At 43.9% G+C, this 24,277-nt stretch overlaps 2 protein-coding genes and 1 long non-coding RNA gene across 3 annotated transcripts in view; 2 read left to right on the top strand and 1 right to left on the bottom strand.

Moving 5' to 3' along the window:
* scarb2c (scavenger receptor class B, member 2c) overlaps positions 1-9,656 on the top strand; it is a 52,326-nt gene extending 42,670 nt beyond the window's left edge. Inside the window, exons 10-12 of the mRNA XM_071341866.1 lie at positions 812-863; positions 6,826-6,978; positions 8,088-9,656. Of these exons, the coding sequence (XP_071197967.1) occupies positions 812-863; positions 6,826-6,978; positions 8,088-8,126 (244 nt within the window). The 3' untranslated portion in view covers positions 8,127-9,656. The remainder of the gene's footprint in view (positions 1-811; positions 864-6,825; positions 6,979-8,087) is intronic.
* The window catches only part of LOC139539141 (uncharacterized), a 239,420-nt gene that overhangs the window by 126,547 nt on the left and 88,596 nt on the right, over positions 1-24,277 (top strand). The window lies entirely within an intron of this gene.
* On the bottom strand, positions 10,570-11,933 carry LOC139539110 (liver-expressed antimicrobial peptide 2). The gene is made up of 3 exons (XM_071341880.1): positions 11,852-11,933; positions 11,304-11,443; positions 10,570-11,154 (listed from the first exon to the last, which is right to left on the bottom strand). Exons 1-3 carry the CDS (start codon positions 11,909-11,911, stop codon positions 11,118-11,120), a joined length of 237 nt encoding a protein of 78 aa, XP_071197981.1. The 5' UTR covers positions 11,912-11,933; the 3' UTR covers positions 10,570-11,117.

Below are 24,277 nucleotides of genomic sequence, written 5' to 3'. Positions count from 1 at the left end.
TTGTTCATTTGCACAATTTACCTCGTTCACTTTCACTTGTCCAAGGCCAAACATTTAGCAGTGAATTGCACATGTGTAACTTCCTCACCTCGTGTGCTGCACCACAGAGTGTAACTGTAGAACTCTATGGACTCACCAGCTCCCTCTTTCTACCGTTGTACTATTTACTAACACGTGACTGGCTCAACTTTTCTGGGGGAACTATGGTAAGCTTCATAATGTGAAATGAGGAACGCAATCTGCTTCTTCTCCTAAGGTATTGCACAAGTTGACTGCAGGTATTTAACTTAAAGTAGCTACAAATATTAAAATGTTTTGAGGGTATTGAAAAACCATCCTGTGGCTTTTCCCAAATACCACGGTATATACCGCCCAAACCTAGTAACAAGCAGGTTCTCATATTACAACAGAGTAAATTCATTCTGAAAATATATTTACATAGTGCGGAATACAAGTCCATTCTTAAGTGATTTCATGCAATGATCATACAGGGGAAAACTAAGGGGGCGTGACTGACTGGCAAACTAATGTTGAATTTCTCAATTACTTAAAATTAGGTCAATGTTAGGGGTTAAAGTTCAGGTTGGTTAAGGTTAGGGTCAGTTTCAAATCTAATCCAATTTTATTGGTCACGTACACATGTTTAGCCGATGTTATTGCGGGTGTAGCGAAATGCTTGTGTTCCAACAGTGCAGTTTTAGGTTTTGGTGTCGGAATGTCTGTAAGTCACGTCCCTTTAGTCTCACCATGATCAAACAATGGCTTTAGATTCTATAGTTGTTCTAACATTTGTCCTCCCTTCTCTTTGCAGCCAAACAGGTGATATCAGGACTCTGGTGTTTCCTGTACTCTATCTCAATGAGGTAAGCTGGGCGTGGTCATTATTTCACGCAATGTATCTGCTATTTACATGCATCTTCATTGTGCCTACTGGCAGATTGATAACACTTCTGATGGCCCAGCATATAGCTTCATTTAGTTCAGTTCCCCTTCTGCTGTTGTTTACGAAGATGTTTTGGGGTGTCCACGTTCGTATAATTTATTGATGTTGTTGTTAGTTTGGCATGTGATTTAACTAATTATCTGAATGAGCGATTGTTCCCCACTAGGTCAAAGTTAATAAAATCCTGATCCAAAAACATAAATAGAATGACACATGGCTCAGAACAATGCTGAACATTTTCTTAGATGAGAAAACATGATACATGCTCAGCCAGGAATGTCCTTAAGTCTTACGCCAGTTATCTGGAGCAAAGGTAACTGAATAGCAGACCACTCCTGCGTCAGGCTTCATAACATTTGTTATGACCACCTTATGTAGGCCTTAGACACTCTATGTCACTTTAGGAACTAAGAAGGTTCACCATTAGTGCTGTTTCATCAATGCTAGTATGAACTGTAGAAGAAACATATTTGAACAGAGGGGGTTTTTAGGAGGAAGCTTTGAATAGGTCAGTAGCCTACAGAGTAAAATGAGAAGAGTGCAGTTGCTGAACTTATGTAGATACGCTAGATTACCAAAAGTATGCTCGTCGAACATCTCATTCTAAAATAATGGGCATTAATATGGAGTTGGTTACCCCCTTTGCTGCTATAACAGCCTCTACTTTTCTGGGAAGGCTTTCAACTAGATGTTGGAACTTTGCTGCAGGGACTTGTGGGTGATTTAAACCTGTCTCGCAGTCGGCGTTCCAATTCATCCCAAAGGTGTTCGATGGGGTTGAGATCAGGGCTCTGTTTGGCCAGTCAAGTTCTTCCACAACGATCTCGACAAACCATTTCTGCATGGACCTCGCTTGGTGCATTGTCATGCTGAAACAGGAAAGGGCCTTCCCCAAACTGTTGCCACAAAGTTGGAAGCACAGAGTCGTCTAGAATGTCTTTGTATGCTGTAGTGTTAAGATTTCCCTTCACTGGAACAAGGGGCCCGAACAATGAAAAACAGCCCCAGACCATTATTCCTCCTCCACCAAACTTTACAGTTGGCACTATGCATTGGGGCAGGTAGCTTTCTCCTGGCATCCACCAAACCCAGATTAGTGTTACGTACGTACTATCGTTCAAAAGTTTGGGGTCATTTAGAAATGTCCTTGTTTTTTTAAAGAAAAGCACATTTAAAATTGATCAGAAATACATTGTAGACATTGTTAATGTTGTAAGTGACTATTGTAGCTGGAAACGGCAGATTTTTATTTATTTTTATGGAATATCTACACAGGTGTACAGAGGCCCATTATCAGCAACCATCACTCCTGTGTTCCAATGGAACGTTGTGTTAGCTAATACAAGTTTATCATTTTTAAAGGCTAATTGATCATTAGAAAACCATTTTGCAATTATGTTAGCACAGCTGAAAACTGTTGTTCTGATTAAATAAGCAATAAAGCTGGCCTTCTTTAGACTAGTTGAGTATCTGGAGCATCAGCATTTGTGGGTTTGATTACAGGCTCAAAATGGCCAGAAACAAAGAACTTTCTTCTGAAACTCGTCAGTCTATTCTTGTTCTGAGAAATGAAGGCAATTCCTTTCGAGAAATTGCCAAGAAACTGAAGATCTCGTACAACGCTGTGTACAACTCCCTTCACAGAACAGCGCAAACTGGCTCTAACCAGAATAGAAAGAGGAGTGGGAGGCCCTGGTGCACAACTGAGCAGGAGGACAAGTACATTTGTTTCTCAAACTAGACACTGACGCCTCACAAGTCCTCAACTGGCAGCTTCATTAAATAGTCCCCGCAAACACCAGTCTCAACGTCAACAGTGAAGAGGTGACTCCGGGATGCTGGCCTTCTAGGCAGAGTTGCAAAGAAAAAGCCATATCTCAGACTGGCCAATAAAAATAAAAGATTAAGATGGGCAAAAGAACACAGACACTGGACAGAGGAACTCTGCCTAGAAGGCCAGCATCCTGGAGTCGCCTCTTCACTAGTTTATTGCATAGTTACAATGTGTAATCATTGATGTCCCAGGAGCAGTGAATAAGTGTATAATTGTAATACATACATGCAGACATAGCATCATTCAAAGAATGGAGTTTGATACTCCTGGTATTGGATAATGACTGAAAAAGAATGTCTCACAGAGATTCATACCTGAACCACACCTTTATTTGCCAAGGAAGAGTACATGATCAGTGAATATATTCAATGTACAGGCTACAATGTGGGGATCTCATGCGTGGTAATAACTACAGCACATGTATATAGGATTTGTATCCTTAGCACAATTAAAGTTATTATATTCTACTTTATCCATAGGCTTCATTAATGCCATTCAGACTTGCAGTTGATACAAGAACTATGATAGCTGAATTTCATAGATGGGGTCTGAACTAATATTCATACCAAACGTTTTTGGGTCCATACACAGATCGGCTACATACTGTAGCTAGCTACACATCCATAGGCATACAGTTATTTCTATCTTCCACTACACAATAAGCAAGTTAAAAATAAAAAAAAACGTAGGGTCTGGATTTTAGGCCGGTAGCAACCACCACAGGGTGTCCGTTCAGAGCACGAGGAAAACCAAAACAAATGTGGGGTCTTGGAAAGGAGATGAGCTGGCCATTTTTACAGAGAGTGAGAGTCGAAAACAGCAGGACAAGGTAGCACGTCCGGTGAACAGGTCAGGGTTCCATAGCTGCAGGCAGAACAGTTGAAACTGGAGCAGCAGCACGACCAGGTGGACTGGGGACAGCAAGGAGTCATCAGGCCAGGTAGTCCTGAGGCATGGTCCTAGGAGGGGACGGAGAGAGAGAGAATTAAGGGAGCATACGTAAATTCACACAGGACACCAGATAAGACAGTGGAATTACACCAGATATAACAGACTGGGCCAACCAGGCATGATATAACACCACCCACTTTGCCAATGCACAGCCCCCACACCACTAGAGGGAAATCAACAGACCACCAACTTACTACCCTGAGACAAGGCCGAGTATAGCCCACAACGATCTACTTCACCGCACAAGCCCGTGGGGGCACAAAACCGGACAGGAAGATCAAGTCAGTGACTCAACCCACTCAAATGACGCACCCCTCCTAGGGACACCATGGACGACCACTAGTAAGCCAGTGACTCAGCCCCCAGTAATAGGGTCAAAGGCAGAGAATCTCAGTGGAGAAAGGGGAACCGGCTGGGAATAGACAGCAAGGGCGTTTTTTCGCTCCAGTGCCTTGCTGTTCGCCATCGCACGCTTGGGCCAGACAACAATCAATCATAGGACCCACTGAAGAGATGAGTCTTCAATAAAGACTTAAAGCATCTCTGTTTAATTTTTTTTTTTAATACATTTTCAGGGTCAAGGAAAATGTTAAATATGTCAAGGTTTGGCTTTTTCAAGAGAGGCTTTATTACTGCCACTTTTATTGAGTTTGGTACACATCTGGTGGATAGGGAGCCGTTTATTATGTTCAACATGGGAGGACCAAGCACAGGAAGCAGCTCTTTCAGTAGTTTAGTTGGAATAGGGTCCAGTATGCAGCTTGACGGTTTAGAGGCCATGACTATTTTCATCAATGTGTCAATAAATACAGGATTATAAAACTTGAGTGTCTCCATTGATCCTAAGTGCTGGCAGTGTTGTGCAGACTCAGGACAACTGAGCTTTGGAGATATATGCAGATTCAAAGAGGAGTCGGTAATTTGCTTTATAATTATATTTTCGTCAAAGAAGTTCATGAATTCACTGCTGAAGTGAGTCATCCTCTCTTGGGGAATGCAGCTTTTTAGTTAGCTTAAGAACAGTATCAAAAATACATTTTGGATTGTTCTTATTCTCCTCAATTAGGTTGGAAAAATAGGATGATCGAGCATCAGTGAGGGCTCTTCGATATTACACGGTACTGTCTTTCTAATTTTCTGGAAGCTTGCTTCATGGCTCGTGCATTTTCTATATACCAGGTAGCTAATTTCTTGTGAAAAATGTTTTTTTATTTTTAGGGGTGCGACTGCATCTAGGGTATTACGCAAGGTTAAATTTAGATCCTAGGTCGGATCAGATTATTTGTTGTGATTGCAAAAGTAATAAGATGGTGGTCCGATAGTCCAGGATTATGATGAGAAACACATAGATCCACAATATTTATTCCATGGGTTAAAACTAGATCCAGGGTATGACTGTGGCAATGACTTGGTCCGGAGACATGTTGGACAAAACGCACTGAGTCGATGATGGGTCTGTGGACTTTTCCATGTCAATATTGAAATCACCAAAAATTTGAATGATCTGCCATGACTACAAGGTCCGATAGGAATATAGGGAACTCTGTGAGGAACGCTGTATACGGCCCAGGAGGCCTGTAAACAGTAGCTATAAAAAGTGATTGAGTAGGCTGCATAGATTTCATGACTAGAAGCTCAAAATATGAAAACGCAGTCATTTTGGGGGGGTGAAAATATAAATTTGCTATCGTAAATGTTAGCAACACCGCCGCTTTTGCGGAATGCACGGGGGATATAGTAACTAGTGTAAACAGGAGGAGAGGCCTCATTTAACACAGTAAATTCATCAGGCTTGAGCCATGTTTCAGTCAGGCCAATCACATCAAGATTATGATCAGTGATTAGTTCATTGACTATAACTGCCTTTGAAGTGAGGGATCTAACATTAAGGGGCCCTTTTTTTGAGATGTGAGATCACAATCTCTCTCAATAATGACAGGAATGGAGGAGGTCTTTATTCCAGTGAGATTGCGAAGGCGAACAGTGCCATGTTTAGTTTTGCCCAACCTAGATTGAGGCACAGACAGTCTCAATGGGGATAGCTGAGCTGACTACACTGACTGTGCTAGTGGCAGACTTCACTGGCTGTCTCATTGTGGCGCTAGAGGAATTTGAGCCCTGTCTATGTTGATAAGATGAGAGCACCACTCCAACTAGGACGGAGTCTGTCACTCCTCAGCAGGCCAGGCTTGGTCCTGTTTGTGAGTGAGTCCCAGAAAGAGGGCCAATTATCTGCAAGTGTTATATTGAGGGAGGGGCAGAAAAGTTTTCAACCAGTGATTGAGTTGTGAGACTGCTGTAGAGCTCATCACTCTCCTTAACTGGGAGGGGGCCAGAGACATTTACTCGATGTCGATACATCTTTCTAGCTAATTTACACACTGAAACTATGTTGCGCTTGGTGACCTCTGACTGTTTCATCCGAACATCGTTGGTGCCGATATGGATAACAATATCCCTATACTCTGTACACTTGCCAGTTTTATCTTTAGCCAGCACCCTCTTCAGATTAGCCTTAACGTCAGTAGCCCTGCCCCCTGGTAAACAGTATATGATAAGACTTAAAAATAATCTTCCAGCTAACACTGCGGGTAATGGAGTTGCCAATGACTAGGGTTTTCAATTTGTCAGAGCTAATAGTGGGAGGCTTCGGCGGCTCAGACCCCGTAACGGGTGGAGGAGAGACCAGAGAAGGCTCAGACCCCGTAACGGGTGGAGGAAAGACCTGAGAAGGCTCGGCCTCTGACTCCGACTCGTTGCTTAATGGGGAGAACCGGTTGAAAGTTTCTGTCGGCTGAATGAACGTCACCGGTTGAGCATGCCGACAGCATTTCGTTCCAGAAGCCTTGAAAAATCTGTTATCTTGGTTATCTTGCACTTGATCATGTTGTTGTTAGCAAATCACCTGACCAGTTATAACTCAACTCTGCCTCAATATAAGAGAACAGAATTGAGCGTTCCTCAGCTATTTAACTCTTTACCTGTTACGTGTTACATTTTAGCCTGCAGATATAATGCATTATGATCCAGTTATAATGCATGGTATGACTTGACATAAGCATGTATGACCCCCTTATGTCTTCTCTTCTCCCCACAGAGTGTTGTGATCGATGAGATATCGGCCAAACAGCTGCAGGTGATCGTGGCGGAGGGCAACGTAGTGGTCAACATACCCTTTATGTTGATTGGCTTAGGCATCCTCCTGGGCGTTGTCTTCATGGTGGTCCAGTGTCGTCAACGGATCCCAGAGGTGAGAGGTCATAGCCGTAGGTCATTGGTCATTCATGTGTCGTAGGGCTCAGGTCCAAAGTTGTGCACTATATATTTTTTTAATTTAACCTTTGTTTAACCAGGCAAGTCAGTTAAGAACAAATTCTTATTTATAATGACGGCCTACCGGGGAACAGTGGGTTAACAGTGGGTTATTCTGACCAGGGGCAGAATGACAGATTCACCTTGTCAGCTCAGGGATTTGATCTAGCAAACTTTCGGTTACTAGTCCAACGCTCTAACCACTAGACTACATGCCACCCCTATATAGGGCAGGGTCTTCCAAACTCGGTCCTGGGCACCCCCCCCGGGTGCATGTTTTGGTTTTGCCCTAGCACTACACAGCTGATTCCAGTAACCAACTCCTTATCAAGGTTCATTATTTGAATCAGCTGTGTAGTGCTATGGCAAAAACCAAAACGTGCACCCAGGGGGGGCCCCAGGACAGAGTTTGGGAAACCTGACGTAGCCTATGACTTCATGAAGATGTCATCTGTTCCATTTGGAAGTTGTTATGTAAGTCATAAACAACTCCACCCTGTAGCTACATGTTAGTGTAATAATACCAGGAAACTGGAGGAAGAGAAGGTTCCCGACACATTATCAGGGGCTGTTCCCACAAAAACTGCATTCAGCCAATCAGAATCGAGTATTCAATAATGTTTTGGTATTTAAAAAAAAAAAGTAACCTTGGCAGCATCCTGAGAAGTCACGCACAGCTTTCTATGATGGATACATGTTCCCCACTCAGGATGTTGTCAAAACAATATGTGCTTAAAGAGAGTCCTGACTAGGTATAGTTGGCTGTTGGTCTGTTTTCTTATGTAACGATGTAGAGGGGCGAAATCAACCATCAAGAACACATGTAGGTCTCGTCAGTCAAACTTCTAAGTCAGAGTTGAGTCCCTAGACCCTTGCGTAAAACTCAGCCCTTCATACTCAAGTCCTTTTTTCTCAAGCCAAGTCCTTTTATGCTTTATGCTTGAGTTCTGGGATACACAACATGTAAAGGCTCGTTATCTGAAAACAACAGATCTGAAATCAGATCGGACTAAATATTGATATTTTTTCTTAAAATGTTCTCCTCAGAGCTCTTCTGCCGAACGCCAGCCCCTTCTGAAGTCCTAGTCCCACAAGAAGTAGAATTCGCTCCACAGGAAGTGGTATCCTGGGAGGACAGGATTAGGATTGCCATCCATGTTTTGTTAACAATATCAAGGGTTCTGACTGTGTACTATCTCCACTTTACCAGATTTAATCAGCTTCTACCCTGTAACCATAACCTCACTATTGACTCTACTGTAAGGCTAGATCAGGAACCGGATTGAGAATGTTTTTTTAATCTTTGAAAATTAATAGTTAAAATACTTTCTAAAGTCTGACATTTTAATCCGTTATTATTTTTGTTTTTATCCATAATTGTTTTTTGTTTTTTTAAAACATGAGTTACAAGGAGGCCGACTGTACTTTTTTATTTCATATTTTTTGTTGCTTTTAAATGTTGTGTTTTAGGGTCACACAGAGAGATTGAACACTGATAGTAGGGATTGAGAGAGGATAGAAGCTCGGGCAGATTGGCAAGATCATGTCAGACATTGAGAGGCTGTTGAAAAGAATTGCAATATTATTATCATCTATCGCTATCATCATTAGTATTCGGGAATGTTGTAAAACTTCAATTAATAGCCTGGGTGTTTATTTGCTGAAATCACTTAACACAGCTGATGTATATTAGAGACAGGCTTCTATTTCCTTAATGCACACAGCTTTTGTTAATTTCCATAGTTAATTGTTTAATTCCAGCATTCACTTCCAGCATTCTAATCATTTACATACGGTCAAGTTTATTTTCTGTTAGTATGCCTCTATTTAGAAAAAAAACGTTTCCTTGACAGAATAATGATTCTCTTCTTTGACTGTGCATTTGTTATTTTCACCACTAACTAGAGGGCGATCTGACGGGGGTCTGTACTCCCGAAGTTGTCGACTGTTTTTGTGCTTGCCAATTAGTTAGCAGTTCTCAGCTGTTAGCAGCCAATGGCTAGAGGTTTCTTAATGGTGATTAAAAATGGATGATTGCTATAATTTGAGTTATTACTGAATTGTTTAATGTAACAAGTCAAACCTCGTAAATAATTAATTTAGAGCCCAGGCGTTTATTTGAAATGCCCGTTTATTTGCTGAAATATGTCCCGTCGCCTGGCTATTAAAAGGGACAGGAGGCTATTTGAGACATTTTAAGTTTTACAGTGTATCAAAACATCCCCCATTTGGACTGCTGACGTTAGCGCAGGGAAGTTATTCTTATATTACACACCCCAGTGACATTGTCACTTTTATATATGTTTTTATACTGCTTGTCAGCCTTTTGAGGAATGATCTGTCTGGTCGGCCTATGAGGAATGATCTGTCTGGTCGGCCTATGAGGAATGATCTGTCTGGTCGGCCTATGAGGAATGATCTGTCTGGTCGGCCTATGAGGAATGATCTGTCTGGTCCGGCCTATGAGGAATGATCTGTCTGGTCCGGCCTATGAGGAATGATCTGTCTGGTCGGCCTATGAGGAATGATCTGTCTGGTCCGGCCTATGAGGAATGATCTGTCTGGTTTGTGTGAAATAATAGGGGCTACAGAGTAGGGATCAGTTCCATTTAAATTCAGGTGGTTAACTGGAGAGAAAAAAAAAATCCTGGATTGACATGGGATTGAACCAAACACCGGATGAGGTCATACTACTTTAATTGAAAAAGTTTTTCACCACTTCTGATTATAACTACGTACCTACATACGTATAGGGGAAGTTATCAACATTTTATCAAACAGATCAGTGTATTCAGTCAGCAGGCATTGGAATCCACTGTTAAATATATCATTGCTAATTGATACCTTGTCAAAACAGTACTAAGTAAGAGTATAGACGCATGAGAAAATACTGGATATTTGCATGACAACAATTTTCTGCTGCTGGGCTTGTGATCACTGAGAGAAGTGGCAAATCATATGCTGCGTGATATTCCTGCTTCCAGAATCTGCATTTTAAAAAGTTGTTTCCAATTTCTTTATTTTTGTGATGAACCAGTTTCACAACAACAGACAGGTGTGTGTATTCTTGTCTATTTTAGAGTGATAAGATTATCAGTAACATTTCAACTAGCTATCTACTAACCCTAAACGTAACCCGTACCCTAAACGTAACCCGTACCCTAAACGTAACCCTTACCCTAAATGTAACCCGTACCCTAAACTCTTATTCTATACCTTAACACTAACGTTAACCTTAGCAAGCAGTTGCTGATCAACAGATGGTATATCAACAGGTAGTTTGTTGATAGTACGACCATCTGTAGAGCATCCAAGTAATGTTCACAACTCTGATATGCTCCGATCACTGATATGCATAGTTGCAGACTACTTTTTTCTTAATCATTTTTCTGTCTAGCATCTGAACTAGTATGAATTATAATTGTTATTGAATATGTGTATTATTATTTTACTCTGAGAGAGAGAACCTGCATGGCTTTTTTGTTGTTGTTGTTGTTGTAAGAAACAATAAAATACTTTTACTACCATGTCACAAAAAAATTCAATAATATATTTTAACATTATTTACATTGTGTGTGTGTGTGTACAATCTTGACAATATATACAAATAAATAATTTACAAATAAATAACGGCTCAATGGCATCGTCACAGTTTTAAACGTATCTTCCACAGACATTTGTTTTTCTTGTCAATAAACTGCTTCATGTTGGTTGAGTGCATTGTCTGTATTTTGTTTTTGAAACATTTTGTTGATTGGATAGACGAATGGGGAAGCTATTATCTGATTGTACATACTGATACCGGGTTCACATAACTTTACAACATTTACAGCTTACTTACTGTTAGACTGTACCTGGCACATTTTTTTTATCAGTTCTGAAGTTTTGAGCTGTTCAAATTAGTTGGTTAGCTGTTTTTACCAAATATTTGGTGAGCCAAATGAAGTCCTGTGACATCACTTGGAACAGTTAGGCATTCCATTGACAGGCTCCATTGACAGGCTCCATTGATTGTTGCTTTTCCATTGATTGTTGTTCTGGCTGTGTCCAGAGTTATAGCAGAGCTCACATTTCAGTTCAAGATGTAAAAACCTGGAATGAACAGATCTTTTTCCTGTGAGAAATGGGACAAAAATATCCAAAGATTTAAAAAATGTGTTACAAATGGAAAGAAATTGTTTTGAATAGGAGCATAGCACTGGAAATTAGTATAAGCTATTGTTATGGTTTGGATTTATAGCTCTCTCTTTTCAAATCCAGTACCTGCAGTATTTGGTCCCACACTCGTCGTGCTCTCTGCAGCTTGCGCCAACAGGCTTCAGAGTATTCCATCGCCAAAGGAGAGAGCGCTTGGCTCGGGTGATCAGGCCCGTCCAATCCTCAGGCACGGGAGCGGTCTGCACCTAAGGAAGGTGGAGGAAGGCGTAATGTCATTCTCCTTTATAAACAAATGCAGTGTGCAGGATTTTCTTTTAAGTCTCATTGAAACACGGCTCGTTGACTGAAACAGCATGACGGAAGTTCTTCTGTAGATGGTCTGTTACAACACAGACAGATCCTGAAGCTACAACCTGCAGCAATGCTAGCAAATTTCCCAATACAATTTTAGATCTTGATCCAAAAAGGCAAAATCCCCCCCCAACATTTCAGGGAGAGTGGATGAGGACTAAATAAACTTGATGTTAATGCCAAGCTGATATAGCATCAGATCAGATATAGGCTAACCTCTTCCCCCCCTCTCCCCAGGCTCCATTGTATATTGCATAGATTGAACCCGGCTGGTGGACAAGATCAAAGACCTAGCATCCTACCTGGATTGGGCAGAGCAGAGTCAGGAACATGAAGAGGGCAATGTACTGTGCTGTCCTCATGTTGAAGAGAGCAGAGACTAGACTCCTGAATTCCGTGTAAATGAGACTAGAGGAGCCTCGACCGGCCACTTATATTAGAGGTGCTAATCTATATGATAAGGATTGCCATGGGCAACGATCATCGGTGGTGGAAGGGGGGGGGGGGGGGGGCGTGTTCTAAGAACACTTTACCCGGGGTCAAAATGAGGGCAACTCCACGTCTGCAGGGTAGGTCGCTGACACCTTTTTACCATACTATGGCTCCTATCCTCTCAGAGCTGGGTGGGTCAGACTTGGGTTCAAATAGTATTTGAAGTTCTTGTTTTTCATTGAATTTGTTGCTTTATTGAGTCTGCCTGGAGTTCCAGATGTATGGTGTTTGTACTTTTGGGACTAGACTATTACATTGCACCAGACAAACTCCGTCAATAGTAGCTAAATTATTTGTAACAAATCAATTACTATTTGAAACCAGAACTGGTGTGGACCGAGAAGCACTCTCACGTATGCAGGGTTCAGGAGCACATTGGTCTCACATATGCAAGGTTCAGGAGCACATTGGTCTCACGTATGCAGGGTTCAGGAGCACATTGGTCTCACATATGCAGGGTTCAGGAGCACATTGGTCTCACGTATGCAGGGTTCAGGAGCACATTGGTCTCACGTATGCAGGGTTCAGGAGCACATTGGTCTCACGTATGCAGAGTTCAGGAGCACATTGGTCTCACGTATGCAGGGTTCAGGAGCACATTGGTCTCACATATGCAGGGTTCAGGAGCACATTGGTCTCACATATGCAGGGTTCAGGAGCACATTGGTCTCACATATGCAGGGTTCAGGAGCACATTGGTCTCACGTATGCAGGGTTCAGGATCACATTGGTCTCACATATGCAAGGTTCAGGAGCACATTGGTCTCACGTATGCAGGGTTCAGGAGCACATTGGTCTCACATATGCAGGGTTCAGGAGCACATTGGTCTCACGTATGCAGGGTTCAGGATCACATTGGTCTCACGTATGCAAGGTTCAGGAGCACATTGGTCTCACGTATGCAGGGTTCAGGAGCACATTGGTCTCACATATGCAGGGTTCAGGAGCACATTGGTCTCACGTATGCAGGGTTCAGGAGCACATTGGTCTCACGTATGCAGGGTTCAGGAGCACATTGGTCTCACGTATGCAGAGTTCAGGAGCACATTGGTCTCACGTATGCAGGGTTCAGGAGCACATTGGTCTCACATATGCAGGGTTCAGGAGCACATTGGTCTCACATATGCAGGGTTCAGGAGCACATTGGTCTCACGTATGCAGGGTTCAGGATCACATTGGTCTCACGTATGCAGGGTTCAGGAGCACATTGGTCTCACGTATGCAGGGTTCAGGAGCACAGTGGTCTCACATGAATTCATCAGCAGTACTGTATATTGGGGGTGGTTCAGTTTATAGTCTGGTGTGTTAGTGGCCAAACCTGGGCCAATTGTGCGCCGCCTTCTAGGACTCCCAATCACGTCCGGATTTGATACAGCCTGGAGTTGAAGAATTTAGAGGTTTCATTGTAACACAGAGAAAGGAAAAGTCCCTGAATCAACAAGCCCGTAAACACCTTCTGTTGCAGTATAATAGATAAGGGGTCAAGACAGGGGTCATGGTCTGGTGCAACAGCTCTAGTCCTCTCTCATCATCCCCATCCTGCTATTCACATACAGTACAGTAAACAGCCATATGCAGTCATCTAGCCTGGTCCTAAGCCTGATTGTGCTCTTGCCAACTCCTTCGCTGTCATTTGTCAAGCCAAACATGGCAGCCTGGTTAGTAGTCACCCTTGCCAGCCACAGAAGGTGAGCAAAGACTTAGAGCTTGGGGTCTGACTAACAATATGAACTAGTGAATGGAGCCTTCTCCAAGCTGCGGGAAAGCCACCCCCCAACCTCATCTTTCGTTAATCACACCGTTTGTGACTTACAGTGCATTCGGAAAGTATTCAGTTCCCTAGACCTTTTTCACATTTTGTTATTTTTTATTTTATTTTTTTATTTTACCGTTATTTTACCAGGTAAGTTGACTGAGAACACGTTCTCATTTGCAGCAACGACCTGGGGAATAGTTACAGGGGAGAGGAGGGGGATGAATGAGCCAATTGTAAACTGGGGATTATTAGGTGACCGTGATGGTAGAGGGCCAGATTGGGAATTTAGCCAGGACACCGGGGTTAACACCCCTACTCTTACGATAAGTGCCATGGGATCTTTAATGACCTCAGAGAGTCAGGACACCCGTTTAACGTCCCATCCGAAAGACGGCACCCTACACAGAGCAGTGTCCCCAATCACTGCCCTGGGGCATTGGGATCTTTGTTTAGACCAGAGGAAAGAGTGCCTCCTACTGGCCCTCCAACACCACTTCCAGCAGCACCTGGTCTCCCATCCAGGGACTGACCAGGACCAACCCTGCTTAGCTTCAGAAGCAAGCCAGCAGTGGTATGCAGGGTGGTATGCTGCTGGCCATTATATTACAGCCTTATTCTAAAATGGATTAAATTGTGTCCCCCCCCCCCAATCAATCTACACACAATACCCCATAATGACAACGCAAAAACAGGTATTTAGACATTTTGCGAATTTATTAAAAAGATCACATTTACATAAGTATTCAGACCCTTTATTCAGTACTTTGTTGAAGCACCTTTGGCAGCGATTGCAGTATCGAGTCTTCTTGGGTATGATGCTACAAGCTTGGCACAGCTGTATTTGGGGAGTTTCTCCCATTCTTCTCTGCAGATTCTCAAGCTCTGTCAGGTTGGACGGGGAGCGTCGCTGCACATCTATTTTCAGGTCTCTCCAGAGATGTTAGATCGGGTTCAAGTCCAGGCTCTAGCTGGGCCACTCGAGGACATTCAGAGACTTGTCCCAAAGCAACTCCTGCGTTGTCTTGGCTGTGTGCTTATAGTTGTTGATCTGTTGGAAGGTGAACCTTCGCCCCAGTCTGTGGTCCTGAGCGCCCTGGAGCAGGTTGTCATCAATCTCTCTGTACTTTGCTCTGTTCATCTTTGCCTCGATCCTGACTAGTCTCCCAGTCCCTTCCGCTGAAAAACATCCCCATAGCATGATGCTGCCACCACCAAGCTTCCCTGTAGGGATGGTGCCAGGTTTCCTCTAGAAGTGACACTTGGCATTCAGGCCAAAGAGTTCATTCTTGGTTTCATCAGACCAGAGAATCTTGTTTCTCATGGTCTGAGAGTCTTTAGGTGACTTTTGGAAAACTCTAAATGGCCTTTAAAAAAAAAAAAAAATGCCACCCTTCGCCAGATCTGTGCCTCGACACAATCCTGTCTCGGAGCTCTACGGACAATTCCTTCAACCTCATGACTTGGTTTTTGCTCTGACATGCACAGTCAACTGTGTCAACTGTGTCCATTCAATTGAATTTACCACAGGTGGACTCCAATCAAGTTGAAGAAACATCCCTAGGATGGTCAATGGAAACAGGATGCACCTGAGCTCAATTTCGAGTCTCATTGCAAATGGTCTGAATACTTATGTAAATAAGGTATTTCTGTTTTTTATTCATTTTCAGACATTTCTAAAAATCTGTTTTCACTTTGTCGTTATGGGGTATTGTGTGTAGATTGCTGAGGATTAAAAAACAAAACAATTTTAGAATAAGGCTGTGATGTAATAAAGTGTGTGACAGTCAAGGGGTCTGAAATACACTGTACAGTATGTGTGTTTGGAGTTCCATCGTTGTCGGGGGAGATAGGACAGTGGCTCTGTTCCAAATGACAACCTATTCCCTATGTGTTCCAAATGACAACCTATTCCCTATGTAGTGCACTACTTTCACTAGGGCCCACAGGGCTCTGGTCAAAAGTAGTGCACTATATAGGGAATAGGGTGCCATTTGGGATACTGAGAGTGGTTGTTGACAGAGATAGCAAGGTGGTGAGTGACCTGTAATAACAACAGCTCCAGACTTCTATAGGCCATGTCCCAAAAACCACATGAGGATGCATAAGTAGTCTACACGCCAATTAAAACAAAGGGTTTGGTCTTGACCTAGTGATTGACCTTTTCATATTTTGGGTGTAAATGCTCTCTTTAGTCAAAATGTGCATGGAATTTGATGTCAATTGAGTACATTTAAAGAAATTATAATATTTTAACCAGGAAAGTCAGTTAAGAACAAATTCTTATTTACAATGACAGCCTACTGGGGAACAGTGGGTTAACTGCCTTGTTCAGGGGCAGAACAACATATTTTTTTTACCTTGTCAGCTCTGGGATTCAATCCAGCAACCTTTTGGTTAATGGCCCAACGATCTAACCACTAGGCTTCCTGCCACCCCTACATACTTTGGTTGATTTGGTTATTGTCAGGATACAAATCAATCAATTTAAGAAATTGTGCAAAAATCTAAATCCGGAAAGAAAAGTCCGCAGCAGATATGTGGTGATACCAGGAGTTTCACACCTGCCCTGTTTTGATATACAGTAGGTATCACTGGCTACTGTCGTGTGTAACATGTACCTCTTTTTTTAGTCAGAAGACTGTCATGTGTTGTACAGTCCACTAGGTGGCGATGACCTTGATACTGTCGTCTCACTGACCAGACGTGTTGCTCCGCACAGCAGCGGTGGGAAGAACGTATGTTATACTATTGGCCAGGACAGATCAGAGGCTCCTGTTAGCGGTGTTACGGGATGGGGTCCACATTGATTAACCCTTTGTGCTGATACTCTCACTAACCACTAGGCTAATTTGACATTTATAAGAGTTCCCAGTTACAACCTTAAATTGCACCCATAGTTTGATCGTTAACAGTTCATTTTAAGACCTCCTTATTACAGTATTGATTAATTTAGTGGAAACTTGCCCGTTGGTGACGAGCATGGTAACAAGCACATGTCGTCCAATTTAGTGTTTCGTTTCTTCTCAGCTGCATCCGATTTCGTAATAACTGTCACAAGGTTGTAATCTCTTGTGGACAGATTTGCTGGGTGTCCGAGATTAAAGTTTGGAGGCTCAAAAGGGTCTAATTACCTACCCGTGAATGCCCACTCTTCATAATCTCCACTCAATGTTGTTGCTAGCACTTGTGCCCAAAAAGTGTTCCATCTGGGTTAACTTGGTTGAGTTTACAAAAACAGATCAGATATAGGTTAATAACCTCACCGACAGGGGTCTACCATACAGATGTCATCCCAGATTATAATATTTTTTTTAAACATACGATTAATGTGTACGTTACCCATTAGGACAACCTGAACCTCCTTGCCATCCAAGTAAGAGGCTAAACCCACTAGTACATCACAGAGTACATGTAATGTCTATCAGCATAAGTATGTAGCGGGTTTCTTATGTACCACAGGAGAACCAAGAAATGAAGAGCGACACCACGGCTGTCTTTTGGGCTTTTATGTTGATCTGCAATAGTATTATGACAGTATTATGACAGTGTTCCTGTCCTGACAGGACAGGAACACATCAGTCTCCAATGCACCATGTGACAAATTGTTCTTTCTCTCTCAGTGTTTTCTCGGACTCACACAATCACATTCATATATAAATCAAATCAAATCAAATCAAATTGTATTAGTCACATACACATGGTTAGCAGATGTTAATGCGAGTGTAGCGAAATGCTTGTGCTTCTAGTTCCGACAATGCAGTAATAACCAACAAGTAATCTAACCTAACAATTCCACAACTACTACCTTATACACACACACAAGTGTAAAGGGATAAAGAATATGTACATAAAGATATATGAATGAGTGGTGGTACAGAACGGCATGGCAAGATGCAGTAGATGGTATAGAGTACGGTATATACATATGAGATGAGTACTGTAGGGTATGTAAACATAAAGTGGCATAGTTTAAAGTGGCTAGTGGTACATGTATTACATAAAGATGGCAAGATGCAGTAGATGATATAGAGTACAGTATATACATATGAGATGGGTAATGTAGGGTATGTAAACATTATATTAAGTGGCATTGTTTAAAGTGGCTAGTGGTACATTTTTACATAATTTCCATCAATTCCCATTTTTAAAGTGGCTGGAGTTGAGTCAGTATGTTGGCAGCGGCCGCTAAATGTTAGTGGTGGCTGTTTAACAGTCTGATGGCCTTGAGATAGAAGCTGTTTTTCAGTCTCTCGGTCCCTGCTTTGATGCACCTGTACTGACCTCGCCTTCTGGATGATAGCGGGGTGAACAGGCAGTGGCTTGGGTGGTTGTTGTCCTTGATGATCTTTATGGCCTTCCTGTGACATCGGGTGGTGTAGGTGTCCTGGAGGGCAGGTAGTTTGCCCCCGGTGATGCGTTCTGCAGACCTCACTACCCTCTGGAGAGCCTTACGGTTGTGGGCGGAGCAGTTGCCGTACCAGGCGGTGATACAGCCCGACAGGATGCTCTCGATTGTGCATCTGTAGAAGTTTGTGAGTGCTTTTGGTGACAAGCCGAATTTCTTCAGCCTCCTGAGGTTGAAGAGGCGCTGCTGCGCCTTCTTCACAACGCTGTCTGTGTGGGTGGACCAATTCAGTTTGTCCGTGATGTGTACACCGAGGAACTTAAAACTTTCCACCTTCTCCACTACTGACCCGTCGATGTGGATAGGGGGGTGCTCCCTCTGCTGTTTCCTGAAGTCCACAATCATCTCCTTTGTTTTGTTGACGTTGAGTGTGAGGTTATTTTCCTGACACCACACTCCGAGGGCCCTCACCTCCTCCCTGTAGGCCGTCTCGTCGTTGTTGGTAATCAAGCCTACCACTGTAGTGTCATCCGCAAACTTGATGATTGAGTTGGAGGCGTGCATGGCCACGCAGTCGTGGGTGAACAGGGAGTACAGGAGAGGGCTCAGAACGCACCCTTGTGGGGCCCCAGTGTTGAGGATCAGCGGGGTGGAGATGTTGTTACCTACCCTCACCACCTGGGGGCGGCCCGTCAGGAAGTCCAGGACCCAGTTGCACAGGGCGGGGTCGAGACCCAGGGTCTCGAGCTTGATGACGAGTTTGGAGGGTACTATGGTGTTAAATGCTGAGCTGTAATCGATGAACAGCATTCTCACATGGGTATTCCTCTTGTCCAGATGGGTTAGGGCAGTGTGCAGTGTGGTTGCGATTGCGTCGTCTGTGGACCTATTGGGTCGGTAAGCAAATTGGAGTGGGTCTAGGGTGTCCGGTAGGGTGGAGGTGATATGGTCCTTGACTAGTCTCTCAAAGCACTTCATGATGACGGAAGTGAGTGCTACGGGGCGGTAGTCGTTTAGCTCAGTTACCTTAGCTTTCTTGGGAACAGGAACAATGGTGGCCCTCTTGAAGCATGTGGGAACAGCAGACTGGGATAAGGATTGATTGAATATGTCCGTAAACACACCAGCCAGCTGGTCTGCGCATGCTCTGAGGACGCGGCTGGGAATGCCGTCTGGGCCTGCAGCCTTGCGAGGGTTAACACGTTTAAATGTTTTACTCACCTCGGCTGCAGTGAAGGAGAGCCCGCAGGTTTTGGTAGGGGGCCGTGTCAGTGGCACTGTATTGTCCTCAAAGCGGGCAAAAAAGTTGTTTAGCCTGTCTGGGAGCAAGACATCCTGGTCCGCGACGGGGCTGGTTTTCTTTTTGTAATCCGTGATTGACTGTAGACCCTGCCACATACCTCTTGTGTCTGAGCTGTTGAATTGCGACTCGATTTGATTTCAAGGTTTTACTGTTAACCTATAAAGCGTTACATGGGCTTGCTCCTACCTATCTTTCCGAGTTGGTCCTGCCGTACATACCAATACGTACGCTACGGTCACAAGACGCAGGCCTCCTAATTGTCCCTAGAATTTCTAAGCAAACAGCGGGAGGCAGGGCTTTCTCCTATAGATCTCCATTTTTATGGAACAGTCTGCCTACCCATGTGAGAGACGCAGACTCGGTCTCAACCTTTAAGTCTTTACTGAAGACTTATCTCTTCAGTAGGTCATATGATTGAGTGTAGCCTGGCCCAGGAGTGTGAAGGTGAACGGAAAGGCTCTGGAGCAACGAACCGCCCTTGCTGTCTCTGCCAGGCCGGTTCCCCTCTCTCCACTGGGATTCTCTGCCTCTAACCCTGTTACAGGGGCTGAGTCACTGGCTTGCTGGTGCTCTTTCATGCCGTCCCTAGGAGGGGTGCGTCACTTGAGTGGGTTGAGTTACTGACGTGATCTTCCTGTCTGGGTTGGCGCCCCCCCTTGGTTTGTGCTGTGGTGGAGACCTTTGTGGGCTATACTCGGCCTTGTCTCAGGATTGTAAGTTGGTGGTTGAGGATTTCCCTCTAGTGGTGCGGGGGCTGTGCTTTGGCAAAGTGGGTGGGGTTATATCCTTCCTATTTGGCCCTGTCCGGGGGTTTCTTCGGATGGGGCCACAGTGTCTCCTGACCGCTCCTGTCTCAGCCTCCAGTATTTATGCTGCAGTAGTTTGTGTCGGGGGGCTAGGGTCAGTTGGTTACCTGGAGTACTTCTCCTGTCTTATCCAGTGTCCTGTGTGAATTTAAGTATGCTCTCTCTAATTCTCTCGTTCTCTCTTTCTCTCTGAGAACCTGAGCCCTAGGACCATACGTCAGGACTACCGGGCATGATGACACCTTGCTGTCCCCAGTCCGCCTGGCCTTGCTGCTATTCCAGTTTCAACTGTTCTGCCTGTGGTTACGGAACCCCTACCTGTCCCAGACCTGCTGTTTTCAACTCTTAATGATCGGCTATGAAAAGCCAACTGAGATTTATTCCTGATTATTATTTGACCATGCTTGTCATTTATGAACATTTTGAAAATCTTGGCTCTCTCTAATTTTCTCCTTCTCTCTTTCTTTCTCTCGGAGGACCTGAGCCCTAGGACCATACGTCGGGACTACCGGCCGTGGTGACTCCTTGCTGTCCCCAGTCCGCCTGGCCTTGCTGCTATTCCAGTTTCAACTGTTCTGCCTGCGGTTATGGAACCCCTACCTGTCCCAGACCTGCTGTTTTCAACTCTTAATGATCGGCTATGAAAAGCCAACTGAGATTTATTCCTGATTATTATTTGACCATGCTTGTCATTTATGGAAATTTTGAAAATCTTGGCTCTCTCTAATTTTCTCCTTCTCTCTTTCTTTCTCTCGGAGGACCTGGGCCCTAGGACCATGCGTCGGGACTGCCGCCCGTGGTGACTCCTTGCTGTCCCCAGTCCGCCTGGCCTTGCTGCTATTCCAGTTTCAGCTGTTCTGCCTGCGGTTATGGAACCGCCACCTGTCCCAGACCTGTTGTTTTTCAACTCTTGATGATCGGCTATGAAAAGCCAACTGAAAATTATTCATGATTATTATTTGACCATGCTTGTCACTTATGAACATTTTTGAACATCTTGGCATAGTTCTGTTATAATCTCCACCCGGCACAGCCAGAAGAGGACTGGCCACCCCTCATAGCCTGGTTCCTCTCTAGGTTTCTTCCTAGGTTTTGGCCTTTCTAGGGAGTTTTTCCTAGCCACCGTGCTTCTACACCTGCATTACTAGCTGTTTGGGGTTTTAGGCTGGGTGTCTGTACAGCACTTCGAGATATTAGCTGATGTACGAAGGGCTATATAAAATAAAATTGATTGATTGATTGATTTTGTCTCTGTACTGGGACTTAGCCTGTTTGATTGCCTTGCGGAGAGAATAGCTACACTGTTTGTATTCGGTCATGCTTCCGGTCACCTTGCCCTGGTTAAAAGCAGTGGTTCGCGCTTTCAGTTTCACGCGAATGCTGCCGTCAATCCACGGTTTCTGGTTTGGGAATGTTTTAATCGTTGCTGTGGGTACGACATCGTCAATGCACTTCCTAATGAACTCGCTCACCGAATCAGCATATTCGTCAATATTGTTGTTGGACGCAATGCGGAACATATTCCAATCCGCGTGATCGAAGCAGTCTTGAAGCGTGGATTCAGATTGGTCGGACCAGCGTTGAACAGACCTGAGCGCGGGAGCTTGTTGTTTTAGTTTCTGTTTGTAGGCTGGAATCAACAAAATGGAGTCGTGGTCAGCTTTTCCGAAAGGGGGGCGGGGGAGGGCCTTATATGCGTCGCGGAAATTAGTATAACAATGATCTAGGGTTTTTCCAGCCCTGGTAGCACAATCGATATGCTGATAGAATTTAGGGAGTTTTGTTTTTAGATTAGCCTTGTTAAAATCCCCAGCTACGATGAATGCAGCCTCAGGGTGTGTGGTTTCCAGTTTACAAAGAGTCAGATAAAGTTCGTTCAGGGCCATCGATGTGTCTGCTTGGGGGGGAATATATACGGCTGTGATTATGATTGAAGAGAATTCCCTTGGTAGATAATGCGGTCGACATTTGATTGTGAGGAGTTCTAGATCAGGTGAACAGAATGACTTGAGTTCCTGTGTGTTGTTATGATGATCACACCACGTCTCGTTAATCATAAGGCATACCCCCCCGCCCCTCTTCTTACCGGAAAGATGTTTGTTTCTGTCGGCGCGATGCATGAAGAAACCAGCTGGCTGCACCGACTCCGTTAGCGTCTCTTGAGTTAGCCATGTTTCCGTGAAGCAGAGCACGTTGCAATCCCTGATGTCTCTCTGGAATGCTACCCGTGCTCGGATTTCATCAACCTTATTGTCAAGAGACTGGACATTGGCGAGTAGTATGCTAGGGAGTGGAGCGCGATGTGCCCGTCTCCGAAGCCTGACCACGAGACCGCCTCGTTTGCCCCTTTTACGGCGTCGCACAGGGTCGCCGGCTGGGATCAGATCCATTGTATTGGGTGGAAGGCAAAACACTGGATCCGTTTCGGGAAAGTCATATTCCTGGTAGGAACGATGATGAGTTGACGTTAATCGTATATTCAGTAGTTCCTCCCGACTGTATGTAATGAAACCTAAGATTACCTGGGGTACCGATGTAAGAAATAACACATAAAAAAACAAAATACTGCATATTTTCCAAGGAACGCGAAGCGAGGCGGCCATCTCTTTTCGGCGCCGTTATCTATAAGCCATAATGTATACTATAAAATAATAACCAGTCCTTAATACAAAGAATGTATCATCTTAATTCTTAGACAATAGAACCATACCTGCAATAGTATTGTGAAAAGACAGGACAGGAACACATCAGTCTCCAATGCACCATCTGACAAGTTGTTCTACACAGGAGCATGAAAAAAGGCAAAACACATTTCCTGTCTCACATCCCCAATACATTGCTAGGTGCTTTCAGTGTTGACAGTACCAAAATACAACAACTCATGTACAAAAACACTGCAACTTATTAAACAAGTTACAACGTGACATCGCCTATATTCCATTCAGACCGTAGAGGACCAAACTACATCTCCCATAATGCAACGCCAGCACCAGTCGGCAGTTTAGCTAACCGTCTGCATCACAGAAAGGCATGCTAGCTAGCAACAGCAGCACTTTTAGCACCCTGTAAACTACATTAATAACAACAATTAAACTCTGAAAGTTACAGTGGGGCAAAAAAGTATTTAGTCAGCCACCAATTGTGCAATTTCTCCCACTTAAAAAGATGAGAGAGGCCTGTAATTTTCATCATAGGTACACTTCAACTATGACAGACAAAATTAGAAAAAAAATCCAGAAAATCACATTGTAGGACTTTTTATGAATTTATTTGCAAATTATGGTGGAAAATAAGTATTTGGTCACCTACAAACAATCAAGATTTCTGGCTCTCACAGACCTGTAACTTCTTCTTTAAGAGGCTCCTCTGTCCTCCACTCGTTACCTGTATTAATGGCACCCGTTTGAACTTGTTATCAGTATAAAAGACACCTGTCCACAACCTCAAACAGTCACACTCCAAACTCCACTATGGCCAAGACCAAAGAGCTGTCAAAGGACACCAGAAACAAAATTGTAGACCTGCACCAGGCTGGGAAGACTGAATCTGCAATAGGTAAGCAGCTTGGTTTGAAGAAATCAACTGTGGGAGCAATTATTAGGAAATGGAAGACATACAAGACCACTGATAATCTCCCTCGATCTGGGGCTCCACGCAAGATCTCACCCCGTGGGGTCAAAATGATCACAAGAACAAAAAGCAAAAATGAGCAAAAATCCCAGAACCACACGGGGGGACCTAGTGAATGACCTGCAGAGAGCTGGGACCAAAGTAACAAAGCCTACCATCAACAAGGGCATTGAAGATGAAACGTGGCTGGGTCTTTCAGCATGACAATGATCCCAAACACACCGCCCGGGCAACGAAGGAGTGGCTTTGTAAGAAGCATTTCAAGGTCCTGGAGTGACCTAGCCAGTCTCCAGATCTCAACCCCATAGAAAATCTTTGGAGGGAGTTGAAAGTCCGTGTTGCTCAGCAACAGCCCCAAAACATCACTGCTCTAGAGGAGATCTGCATGGAGGAATG

The sequence above is a fragment of the Salvelinus alpinus genome, chromosome 1 (genome assembly GCF_045679555.1).
Source record: "Salvelinus alpinus chromosome 1, SLU_Salpinus.1, whole genome shotgun sequence".
Lineage (NCBI taxonomy): Eukaryota > Metazoa > Chordata > Actinopteri > Salmoniformes > Salmonidae > Salvelinus > Salvelinus alpinus.
Note: the sequence above shows the minus strand (reverse complement) of the source record. Positions and strands in the feature narration are given on the sequence as shown.

What these genes read in the sequence shown, in the direction of transcription:
- LOC139539110 (XM_071341880.1), bottom strand. Translation starts at nt 11,911, where the DNA reads ATGAGGACAGCACAGTACATTGCCCTCTTCATGTTCCTGACTCTGCTC. An exon ending in CTCTGCTCTGCCCAATCCAG is followed by an intron (nt 11,444 to 11,851) that starts GTAGGATGCTAG and finishes CACCTTCCTTAG; the next exon opens with GTGCAGACCGCTCCCGTGCC. An exon ending in TGTGGGACCAAATACTGCAG is followed by an intron (nt 11,155 to 11,303) that starts GTACTGGATTTG and finishes CATTTCTCACAG; the next exon opens with GAAAAAGATCTGTTCATTCC.